Source organism: Coffea eugenioides, chromosome 1, assembly GCF_003713205.1.
Source record: "Coffea eugenioides isolate CCC68of chromosome 1, Ceug_1.0, whole genome shotgun sequence".
In the NCBI taxonomy this organism is placed as follows: Eukaryota; Viridiplantae; Streptophyta; class Magnoliopsida; order Gentianales; family Rubiaceae; genus Coffea; species Coffea eugenioides.
The window spans coordinates 33,033,821-33,046,738 of NC_040035.1; the positions used below are offsets into that span (position 1 = coordinate 33,033,821).

The 12,918-nt window shown below is 33.8% G+C and overlaps 1 protein-coding gene across 1 annotated transcript; it reads left to right on the top strand.

The window, feature by feature from the left end:
- Positions 1-9,865: 9,865 nt before the first annotated feature.
- On the top strand, positions 9,866-12,329 carry LOC113770599 (probable leucine-rich repeat receptor-like protein kinase At1g35710). The gene is made up of 2 exons (XM_027315115.1): positions 9,866-11,801; positions 12,076-12,329. The coding sequence occupies exons 1-2, from the start codon at positions 9,866-9,868 to the stop codon at positions 12,327-12,329; spliced, it is 2,190 nt and encodes a 729-aa protein (XP_027170916.1).
- Positions 12,330-12,918: the final 589 nt, after the last annotated feature.

Below are 12,918 nucleotides of genomic sequence, written 5' to 3' on the forward strand. Positions count from 1 at the left end.
CTCCTACGTTTCTTGGCGGTCAGACGCTTTTTCTCTTCTTTCGCTTTCCGTCAGCCGCAATTGGATTTTTAGCTTTAAATCTCCTTTTGTTCTTTTTTCGGGAAAAGACGTAACTTCCTCTCCTTTAGCTTTTGTCTTGTACGGATTTGACTCCTGGGTTGTAACCCTTGTTTGGAGACAATTCGCGTTGGTTTTTTGGCTTTGCGATTACGGTCCTAGAACGAATGCAAAAGCAGGGTCTTCTCCGTTGTTGCCGCAATTAATTCCTTTCCCCAATTCTTCGTCAAATAATTGAATGAATTCAATTAAATCACGCGGGATTGACACGATGAGGAGCGGCTAATTTCCCCCTCTACCCAAAGGTTGACGCGAAGGCGCGGTCCATAATATCTGTGAGATCTAACCGAATCTTCATTATTTCCTCTAATTAATTGCTATTCGTGCGTTTCCTGAATTAATTGTTCATGGGTATTTGATTAATTGAATATCAACGGCCGGGTATTTGATTTAATTTAATAGCCTACTGCCACGTTAATTAAATAGGATCTGTAATTGTTCATTTAGTTAACACCCCGTGGCAACCACCATAATTGGTTTTATGATGGAGAAACGCAAGATCTAATTTAAATAAACCCTCTTAGCGTGTTTATTGGTTAGGGTTGGGTTCTTCTGGCTTTAATGCAATTGGGTAATTAAATTCCTACGGTCGTACCTAGGGTTGTTATCTAGTTAGAGAAGAAGTCAATGGTCGTACCTTGACTGTCGAAAAAGTAAGGAAGAGTTGGTTGTCAGAGCTTATTGATGGCTATAACCAACCTAGTGATAAATGGGTGAAATATCTTTGCATCGATGAGCATTTAATTGGACCGTGCCTGAGCAGTTGATCCTTTGGGTAGAACTTTTGTTAATTGCTATTTTCAGTGAATTGTGCTTTGTGAGTTAGTTTTGGATTTTGTTTGTTTTATTTTATTTTATTTGTGTGCCTCCCATTGAAAATCCCCCAATTCTGTTCTACTGATTTGGAAGGAAATAATTTCCTACCTGCTCCCTGTGGATTCGACCCTACTCACCGCTATATACAAAATTTGTAATTTTCTTGAGTAGGTATTTATTATTGTACAGGTTCGGCACCTGTCACACATTTCTCGATCACTTTTTTACCTCACATAGATCAAATCGTTACAGTAATTTTTCTACAAAAAATCCAGAAAAATACAATCCAAACAGGAAAATTACCCTTCTTAAGTCAAATTATAGTAAAAATTGATTCAAAAATAGCTCTCCAAATTATAGTAGTTCATTAATTTTTATTCCCATAAACCAACCACATGATGAATCGCATTGAGGAAACGAGTGAGGAGAAGGAAGCTCAAAAAGAGATGAATCAATTTGAATTTGAAGAAGTCATAAGATATAATTATAAGATCTTGGGATTTAGAATTTTTGTGCTCAAATTTTTCCTTTCCCACTCCTTAAATCTCGTCCTTCCCTTAATATATATATATATATATATATATATATATATGACAAAGTCAAAGCATTCCCATCAACTTTGTTAATTTGACATATTTGGCATAGTTCTGATTGTGACTACTAATAAAATTTGCACATTCTACACGTAAAGAGTTTAAATCAAATACTTCTCCAGTTTAGTGAAGTCTCTTTATTTGCTAGAAAATTTGAGATCTTGAGGTCTTGGTCCTTTTGTGTCTGCTGGAAAATTTGAGTTCTTGGTCCTTTGTCAATACAGTACCCTATTAGCCGTCAATTTGAATAGGGGAAGGACGTAGTGTAAATATCGCTGACTTTTTTTTTCTAGCCTCAAAATATTAAGTTGTGCACCTTTGCAACCTAAATCCTAATTTACAAATAAATGAATAAATGAATAATTCAACTTTAGAATAATAACCAAATTACTGGCCCCTGATTCAAAGATTTTTCATAATAAACGTAATTATCTTCAAAGGTTTCATTGGACGAACATTTATAAAATATGAAGAAATGAGGAAAAGTTAGTCAAAAAATAAGGTCAAATTACTTTTTATTAGTATATGAAGGATTCTACGAATTGCAGAAGTAAGGTAGATCATAAAGAAAAATATTTTGTTTCTTATGTTTAATCAACTTTGCATAGAGGATGTGATGTTATACTTATGCCTAAGGTACATATCAGCATTATATGTGCTTCCAAAGTCAAGTATTTTCACTACTTTCCACTGCTTTTGTGCTTTTATGCACTGAAATCTATTTCTTTCAATTTTATTTTCCATTTCAGTATTTTTCCATCGTAAACTTGAAATGGAAGTTTCTGCATTGTAAAAAAAAAAAAAAAATTACTACGATTCTTAGAAAGCATTGTGCGGACTAAAATTTTCTTCTTTTTTTTTTTCATTTTACTTAAGAAAAAAGAATTATTATTTAAATCATCAAGGGCCAAATTTTTTCACCTTCCAAACTTTGATTGCCAAATTTGTTTTGTCTAACGTCTATGCAAAAGAGACCATATTGGTCTCCATCCCTCGAACATTGGGTATCCAAATCGGAATTTTCTTAATTGCAATAATAAAAAATAATATTCTGAAGGAAAAAATCTCAACGGGTGGTTTTTGAATTTTTTGGCAAGAGGCTTAAAGTCTATGCTTAAGTGATGAGATTGCGTTAAATTGTTTTGGTATTACAACTTGTATTAAAGAATAATTACAAAGGTAGAATAATCAAAGCAACTTTAATGTTTCTTTTTTTTCATATTTGCTGGCTTTATTGTGCAACAACAAAAAATCTTACTAAATTAGTGCTTTAGTGATAGCAATAAGAGTTAAATCGTAGCATATGAGCTGAAAAAGAGCGAGTTTAACCTCTGGGGCCAATTTCTAGCTCTAAACCACATAATAAAAAAGGAACAATTATTGGAGAAAATTTGAAGTGCGAACCATGAAACATTAGTCTCAATATGATACTGTTCTTACTGTGGTGCATGAGAACAAGATGATTAATTAAACAAAACTTTGAATTTGAGAAGTTGAATGAGAACAAGAAGATTTCTTTTTACTGTTCTTTGTGGATCTTTCTCTTGTACATTAAAATCAGACTGAGACTAGTTAAAAGTCATACAGAGTTTTTATTTGTCACTACTGAGGCCAAAAATGAATACATTCTTATCCTAATCAGATTCCACTCAAATTAATGCCTAAAATCATAAATGAGAAATCAAACTTGACTTTTCAATGGTTTTCCATTGTTGACTTGTCAATGCAACCAAGCAAAAGTGAATTACTCTTTCCAAAGATTCTTTTCAAAGTCTCTCTGAGGCTTTTACTTCGGTGAAGTATTATGTCTTTGCTTGAAAATTTGAGGAGACAGCATCCCGTCAGCCGCCAATGTGAAAGAGTACCAATTATTTCTAGTGTATTTTTGGCTTCTTTACAACAATTTTGATATGATTTTCTTCACCAGCATGTAGGTGTTTCCCTGACGTCTTCTTCTTTGTATTTTTTTTTTTAAAGACACACATATATATTTGATAACCTTTGACGGCTTTCATCTATACTGAAAAGTTTCAATAAACTATTTTCAATGATCTTATGTAGACTTAAATCAACAGAATTATTAAGTTTTTTATTAACTTCACCGGTTATGTTGATGTATTTACCCTTGAAAATATGCATCAGCATCATCAGTGACAAATTCAAAAGTTTAGTGGAACGAATCATCAATGATATTATAGCAAATAGAGCATATTAAAAGCACAATAGATTATAATTAGAAGCAAGAAATTTTTTAAAAAAAATCAAAACAATGTATAAAGAAAAATGTGAAAATTAGGCTCTTTGCCATTCTATTTACTGTCGGTGTAAGGCATTCAAAATCGTAGTTGAAACTTCTTTAATTTGTATGATAGCTAGAATAATTTTTTTTTGTTTTCCTTGTCTTTGATTTCCTATGTAACAGATACAGTATTACCTTAGTTTTTGTTGTAAGATTATAGTTATCAAAGAAACTAAGAGTTGGTTTGTTATAAGAAACTCGGAGAAAAGAAAACTTTATATTTTTATAATTGTTATTCAAAAATAATACTAACTGTATGGTAATGTAGATGTTAATGGCATACTTTTATAAGGAAACTAATTGTTAGTTTGATATGGCACTTTATCAAAAGAAATTAAACAAAGTAACGAAAAAATAATTTTTTTAGGGGGATAATATAATAAAATTTTAGTTGACAACTAAAATTATAGGGAGAATTTTAAAATTTTTAGAACTTTTGGAGGGCGGCTGCCCTTGCCTGTCCACCCTATGTCCGCCTCTGATAAATTATTTTGATACTACAATTTGTATTAAAGCATATACACAAAAGTAGAACAATCAAAACAGCTTTCATGTTCCCTTTTCTCCTTATTTTCTGGCTTTACTAATTTTAGTGCATTGTTACCAAAAAAATATTAATCCTAATATATGTGCTTTGAACAACGTAATTTACAAAAAAAAGTATAAAAAAATCCAAAAAAAAAAGACAAAAGAAGAACTTTCCTCTCCCCCAATCCCAAATCTCATTTTAACTATTTTATGTTTATGTAATTTTCTTCGTAAATTGTTTCAAATCATTTCTGAGGTTAAAATTTCTCAATAATGAAGCTAAAAACGAATAAATTCTTTTCGAAATCAGATTCCTGAGTCTTCCATTGTTGACTTGTCAATGTAAACGCAGCAAAAGTGAAAGATGCTTTATATCAAGCTTTATAATTTGACGACCACTGCCAGCTCTATATAGGTGGGAACCTGCCTATGGTAGGAATGGTGGCAGGGAGCGACACGTGTTGGGGGCAAAACGGTCCAAACGGAGACGTTAAAGTGATGGTGAGCGCGTGGAGAGGAAATGAAGCAGACAGCGTGCGGAATGAAACAAACAAAGCACACAGAGTTCCGTACTATCGTCCTGGGTTGGGACAGGATGTCTTATTGCAGGTTAGAAGGAGAGGCATTTATTGTATTTGCAAATGTACCCATTACCGCAGCAAAAATGCTGCAAATGCCTTGGACAAAAAATGTGCGTAAAGAAGGTTCAGAAATTTGAAGAAAGAATGAATGATTAGCGCACAGCAGTTATGAAAAAAAACTTATGCGAAGCAGTTTTTTTTTGTTATTTGAAATAATAGAAAAGTGTTGTATTCATGATTAAAATTGAGTACGTTACTTAGTGTGGAGTTTTAATATACTTGGATAAATACTCGATCGTATGTGAATAAATTAGTTTTTTTACACAAAAAATTTATGCATATATAAATTTTTTGTGTAAAAGTTTTATAGGAAAGTAACCGAAGAATTTTGTCCGCGCCGCAGAAAAAATGGACAAGTCAAAAAACTTGGTCTGAAAGGGAAAGATACAGGTTAATAGCATTATTGTTTAAAGTTCTGAACAAAGAGATATATTTATGCTGGTTAAATGGCGGTACTTTGACATTTAGTAAAGGAAAATCATAGAAAGCAGTCCATTTACGGAAAAAAGGTGTCGGTAATAAAAATACCAGCTCTCAACGGCTTTGTTATCAGACCTCCAAAGAATCAGCAAAGTCCCAATAGTTGAGATACTAATTTTTTGCAATTTATGCGGAATTAAATTGTTTGTTGCAATGTAAACATATTAATGAAAATTAGTGATTGGAAAGCACTTAAGTCAAAAGGATTTGTGTAAAAGGGAAAGGAAATGGCGAAATGTACAGGGCTTGTATTTCACGATCGAAGGACTAGAGTGCTGTTTTTGAAAAGTACCCAGAAAAGTATGTAAGCCAAGCGGAACCGAATGTTTGTTAATTAAAATACCAAACCTTTGATTGTGTTTGAAATGTTATCCATTGGCATGGTAAAGTACCAAGTTTGCATGAAACACCTCATCTCTAAAACCGCTTTTGGACGTTTAAAAAATGTAAATGGTGGATTAAGCAAAATAAACCGGTTTTACAAAAAAACACTTGCTCTTTATGGCTTTCCCGCATTATAGGAACAAAGTACCCAATTTTTGCTTAAAAAAAAGTAGGTTTTGGATAAAATGAAAAAAAACGTTTGTAACACCACCTCTTTATGGCTTTATCTATTACAACAACATACTATCCATTTTCCCATAAACAAATTTATTTATTGGATAAAATAGAAATAAAACCGTTTTCCAATAATACGCTGGGTATTTCAAAGAAATACCCATTTATTGGAAAATGGTATAGTTTTATTTTATGTCATCAATAAATTTGTTTATGGAAAAAATGGGTGTTAAGGTGCTGGTATTTCGTGGGATAACGATGCTTAGCATATCAATGGATATCAGTTAAAACACATTCACATATTGGGTATTTTAAATAATCAAAATTGGTTCCATTATAATTACATGTTTTTTACGGTGTTTTTCACAAACATCACTGCAGTATTTTGAACGTCAAATACAGGTACATTACATATCTGATATTCTTTCCCCTAACACACCAATCAAATTGACTTTTGTGCTTTGTCTTACAAAATGGGTTTTTTTTATTTCATCCATTAAATAACTTTTTTTATGTAACAAAATGGGTACTCTGTTCTTGTAATAGATAAAAGCCATAAAAAGCTGCTGTTTTATGGGAAAATGGGTACTCTGTTCTTGTAATACATAAAAGCCATAAAGAGCTGGTGTTTTATTGGATGACGGATTTTTTTATTCCGATACATTATTTTGTTTGTGGCAAAAGAGCTGTTCAAGAACTGCTATTTCACCAAAAATATTATTTTACGAAACCATTGGATAACAGTTCAAATACTTTCCCAAATTTGGTATTTTAAATAATGAATACTGTGATTTGAAATACCAAGTCTGTGAATGTGTTTCAACTGTTATTCATTGATATCGTAAAGTATCATTTTTTCATCAAATTTCATCTCTTTAAAACCCATTATTCCGAATACAACTTCTTTAACCCGATTAAATTTTAATGTACTTGTTTTCGAATACAACCCCACCTCTTTATGGCTTTATCTATTACAACAACATACTATCCATTTTCCCATAAACAAATTTATTTATTGGATAAAATAGAAATAAAACCGTTTTCCAATAATACACTGGGTATTTCAAAGAAATACCCATTTATTGGAAAATGGGTATAGTTTTATTTTATGTCATCAATAAATTTGTTTATGGAAAAAATGGGTGTTAAGGTGCTGGTATTTCGTGGGATAACGATGCTTTAGCATATCAATGGATATCAGTTAAAACACATTCACATATTGGGTATTTTAAATAATCAAAATTGGTTCCATTATAATTACATGTTTTTTACGGTGTTTTTCACAAACATCACTGCAGTATTTTGAACGTCAAATACAGGTACATTACATATCTGATATTCTTTCCCCTAACACACCAATCAAATTGACTTTTGTGCTTTGTCTTACAAAATGGGTTTTTTTTATTTCATCCATTAAATAACTTTTTTTATGTAACAAAATGGGTACTCTGTTCTTGTAATAGATAAAAGCCATAAAAAGCTGCTGTTTTATGGGAAAATGGGTACTCTGTTCTTGTAATACATAAAAGCCATAAAGAGCTGGTGTTTTATTGGATGACGGATTTTTTTATTCCGATACATTATTTTGTTTGTGGCAAAAGAGCTGTTCAAGAACTGCTATTTCACCAAAAATATTATTTTACGAAACCATTGGATAACAGTTCAAATACTTTCCCAAATTTGGTATTTTAAATAATGAATACTGTGATTTGAAATACCAAGTCTGTGAATGTGTTTCAACTGTTATTCATTGATATCGTAAAGTATCATTTTTTCATCAAATTTCATCTCTTTAAAACCCATTATTCCGAATACAACTTCTTTAACCCGATTAAATTTTAATGTACTTGTTTTCGAATACAACCCCACCTCTTTATGGCTTTATCTATTACAACAACATACTATCCATTTTCCCATAAACAAATTTATTTATTGGATAAAATAGAAATAAAACCGTTTTCCAATAATACACTGGGTATTTCAAAGAAATACCCATTTATTGGAAAATGGGTATAGTTTTATTTTATGTCATCAATAAATTTGTTTATGGAAAAAATGGGTGTTAAGGTGCTGGTATTTCGTGGGATAACGATGCTTTAGCATATCAATGGATATCAGTTAAAACACATTCACATATTGGGTATTTTAAATAATCAAAATTGGTTCCATTTTAATTACATATTTTTTACGGTGTTTTTCACAAACATCACTGCAGTATTTTGAACGTCAAATACAGGTACATTACATATCTGCTATTCTTTCCCCTAACACACCAATCAAATTGACTTTTGTGCTTTGTCTTACACATTTTTCATTTTTTTTTTGTCGAAACTCAAAAAGAATTTTAAAACTTATATAAACCGAATAAATTACCACATTAATTATTGCCACTTTCCTCATACATCGGACGCCTGATAACAAAGCGGTGAAGAGTTGGCATTTTTATTAATGAAAACTTTGCCTTCAAATTTATGACTTTGCTTCATTATATGATTAAAGTATCCTGCTTTTTGGTATTGCCCACCAATTCATGTTTTGTGACGGTGAATTCAAAATTTTTTAACATCGTATTTTCATTAATCAGTCTTTTTTCCGTACTGTCTTCAAATTTAATGAAAAATTTAGTTCCACGGTGTTTGGGAGCAAATTCTAAACTACATGTGCATAATCATAAATATTTTTGTAATTGCTTAGTATATTTATGTCATGGGTATTTGTTGTTGGTATGTTATTATTAATTTTATTACAAAACTATAGTTTCACAATTTTTAAAAATGTATTAAAGCAGTGGGGAAACACTGCACATTAAACGCAGCAATTGGAGGGGAAAAAGGCCTGCATCCGCATACGTCTTGTTTTGTTTATCTGCACGGGTGTTACCACTGCAAGATAACAGAGCGTCAACTCCTCATTTTACAAATACACCTGTTACGGGTCTGCCTACGTTACGATTGCTCAAAGGTTTCCTACCATAAAGGTAGTGTTTGGAGCCGTTGTCTCGAAACTACACCCTCCGTCCCAGATTTACTGTTCAAATTTGTTTTTCGCACGGTCTAAGAAAAAGCAGTTAATTTTGTTCGAACAATCAATTTAAGTAACTTTTTTCCTAAAATACCATCACATTAATTACATTACAACTTTATGGAAACTTCAATTAATGGTAAAAAAAGAATCAACTCTCATTATATAAAGTGGGTATATAGTAACAACAACTTACATTTAATAAGGCTATTTTACGAAAATTTAAATACAACTAAAATTTTCAATTCAATTGAAAAATGTACTAGAATTTGGGACAGACGTAAGAGCAAAATTGGACTATCAAAGTACGATGGAGGGAGTAGTACGGATACCTCTCCTCTGCTTTTCCTTCTTCCAAGTTATTATCCCGCTCGCATGCACGGTTTACATTTATTATTTGTTCAAACTTCGGTTCGTTCTTTACGCATAATTTTTTGCCCAAGGCCTTGGCAGCATTTTCCCGTTGCTAACGGGTAGATTTGCAAATGTATAAATGAGCAGTGGTTCTGAGTTGCAATTACACTACCCCGGCCCACCAAACTGCGTTGGAAAACGCAAACGGCTGTACGAACCTCTGCTGTTAACTTGCAGCAGCGGACAACATGTTAACGTTGCATCTCCACGCGCGATTCCACGGCTAAACGTCTCCGTCTGCAATCCATCCACCTGCAACACGTGTCGGCCTCTGGAAGCCTTCCTACCATTGGCACGGTCAACCCGTTCCCACCATAAAGGTATCCGCTCTCTCTATATATCTATCTGCAACATAGCCGAAGTACTGCAATGTATTTCTTCCGACATTTCACATGACCATGGGTGGATCAACCCATTTCTCTGTTTTCTTACTCCTCGCAATAATTTTACTCTGTTCTTCCAGCAAAACTGTAAATGCAACTTGCTATGCAAGTGAGAAACAAGCTCTTATGGACTTCAAGAAAGACTTGAAAGATCCCTTTGGTAGACTCTCGTCTTGGATTCACGACGTTGATTGCTGCAAATGGGAAGGAGTTGTTTGTAGCAACCGAAGTGGCCGCGTGATTCAACTTCTCCTTCAGAGTCCTGTTCGTGAAATTCATGTCATTTATGATGTGGTGTCTGCTCATCCTAAATCATCATTAAGCGGTAAAATCAGTCATTCGTTACAAAATTTGACTCACTTGCGTTACCTTGATCTAAGTCTAAATAATTTCAGTGGAATTCCAATTCCCAGTTTTTTTGGGTCTCTCAGAAGTCTAAGGTACCTGAATTTATCTGGAGCTGGATTTCAAGGAATGGTTCCCTATCAGCTTGGAAACCTGTCAAGTTTACGCACTTTAAGCATAGGAGGCTATCCGGTCGATCTTCAAGTTGATAACCTACAATGGTTGGCTGGTCTCTCTAATCTGGAGCACCTAGACATGGGTGGCGTGGACCTTAGTCTAGCGTCTAATTGGCTAGAGGAGATTAACACGATCCCTTCTTTGGTAGAGATACATTTGTTCTCTTGTCAGCTTGATTTAATTTCTCATTATAATGGTGGCAGAGATACATTTGTCTCACTCTTCCATGCCAACTTTTCTTCTCTTACTGTCCTAGATCTTTCTCAAAATTTTCTTGGACCCGTCGTCCCTAGATGGATATTCGGTCTTACTGCCCTTGCTTCCCTTGATTTAAGTTGGAACTCATTTGAAGGTCCATTGTCCAGAGATCTTTGGAACTTGACTTCCCTCAAGCTCTTGGATCTTTCTAGAAACTATCTAAATGGTTCACTACCAGATGAGCTTATTCATCTTAACAATCTCATTTCTCTGAACCTTGGGGGGAATCAATTCGAAGGCTCCTTGGATGGAATTTGGAATTGGAGTTCCCTTGCGTCTTTGGATCTATCAGACAATAACTTCGCTACCTTCCTCCCAAGCCAATTATCCACTTTAACTGCCCTAATTTCACTTGATCTTGGCTACAATCAGTTTCGAGGTTCTATCCCAAGCTCTATTGCCAACATTTCCAACCTTCAACGTCTTGATCTATATGATAACAACATTAGCTCCTCTTTACCAAGTGAAGTATTCACATCGAAGGACTTGATTACACTTGATGCGGGTAGTAATCACTTGAATGGTCCAATTCCAAGCGCAGTTGGCAACTGTACCAAGCTAGAAATCCTTTTGCTACATCATAATGCTCTGTCTGGTTCAATCCCATCAAATTTAGGAAGATGTACCCAGCTCAAAGAACTTTGGCTAAATGATAATGCTCTATCTGGCTCAATTCCATCAAATTTAGGAAGATGTACCCAGCTCGAACACCTTTCGCTAAATGATAATGCTCTATCTGGTTCAATTCCATCAAATTTAGGAAAACTGTCATCCTTGGAGTTCTGGGATGTATCTCACAACAAACTCACTGGAACTCTTCCTGAAAGTCTTGGGCAGCTTTCCAAACTTGAAGAGCTTCATATTGACGACAATTCAATGGAAGGCATTGTGAGCGAGAGTCACTTCGACAATCTGACAGCTTTAACGAAGTTTGATGCATCTGGAAACTCCTTGACCTTAAGAGTAAGTGCAAGTTGGACTCCTCGTGTCCAATTTGAAACACTTGAATTGAGTTCATGGAAGCTGGGTCCCCAATTTCCTACATGGATCCGATCACAAAAAATCCTTTGGGATTTGAACTTGTCCTTCGCAGGAATTTCAGATAACATTCCACCTTGGTTATTCAACTCATCATTGGATACCGTAGACCTTTCTCACAATCAACTCCATGGTAAGAGTTCAAATATCTCTGAAGTTGTTAAGGGTTTATATGTGCATTATAGTCGAGCACATTCAATAGCTATTCACTCTTGATTATTCAACCCATTATTGGTCCACGTGGAACTTTCTCACAATTAATTTTATGATAAAAGTTCAAATATCTCTAAAAATGTTAAAAGGTTTATATGCACACAACAATCAAACACATTCAATTGCCTACACACCCAATTAATTTATCATTGATTGACATATTTAGAACTTAATTTCCAACTATTTATTTTCAGGAGGCATCTCTCACATTTTGTGTGAAGTGAAGAATGAAAATCAAGTTCTTCGATATCTGGATCTTCGGGAGAATTTTCTATCAGGAGAAATTCCTGACTGTTGGATGAATTACCCATTCATGTATCACATCGACCTCAACAGCAATAACTTCACTGGAAGCATTCCAAGGTCATTGTTTCATTTGGAAGGTCTGGACTATTTAGGCTTGGGTAATAACAGTCTCACTGGTCCGATAACCTTTGACTTTGAATAAATAAGTTGGAATTCGGAACCCTCCAGTAGAGTTGTGGTGATGTAATTGCAGGTCAAGCTGCAATCCCAAATCTTTCATATATAGAAAATGTTGTAATTTTTAACAGTCGTTAATGGATTCACCAGTGTTTTGAAATTTGAAGCTATGATTGTCAGATTCCACCTAATGGTTTCTATTATACATTTGACGACAATAGGAAATGACATTTGCACCCCGTCCTCTTGAAATGGACAAAAGAAAAAGTCAATATTACCTAAAATGCATATCAAACTGTAAACTTGAAATGAACATCTTTATTGGGAGAAGTCCAGTTTTCTGATCCAGTATTAGGCCCAACTGTTTTGATCAAAATAAATTTGGTCTCCAAAATTTCTCCATTTTTTTTTTCAAATTTAGGACAATAGACAACAATTCAATAATTCTCATGGTCAAAATCAATTTACCTTCGGCCAACAGTTTTTACTTTGCATTTTTTTTTGTCCCCACTATTTAGAGTTTGAATTGTTATAGTTTCTTAAGTTTTAAGTAATATTATTAAGAGTTTTAAATAAAACGATAAATAAATTAGATCATATTGTTTTTAGACGTG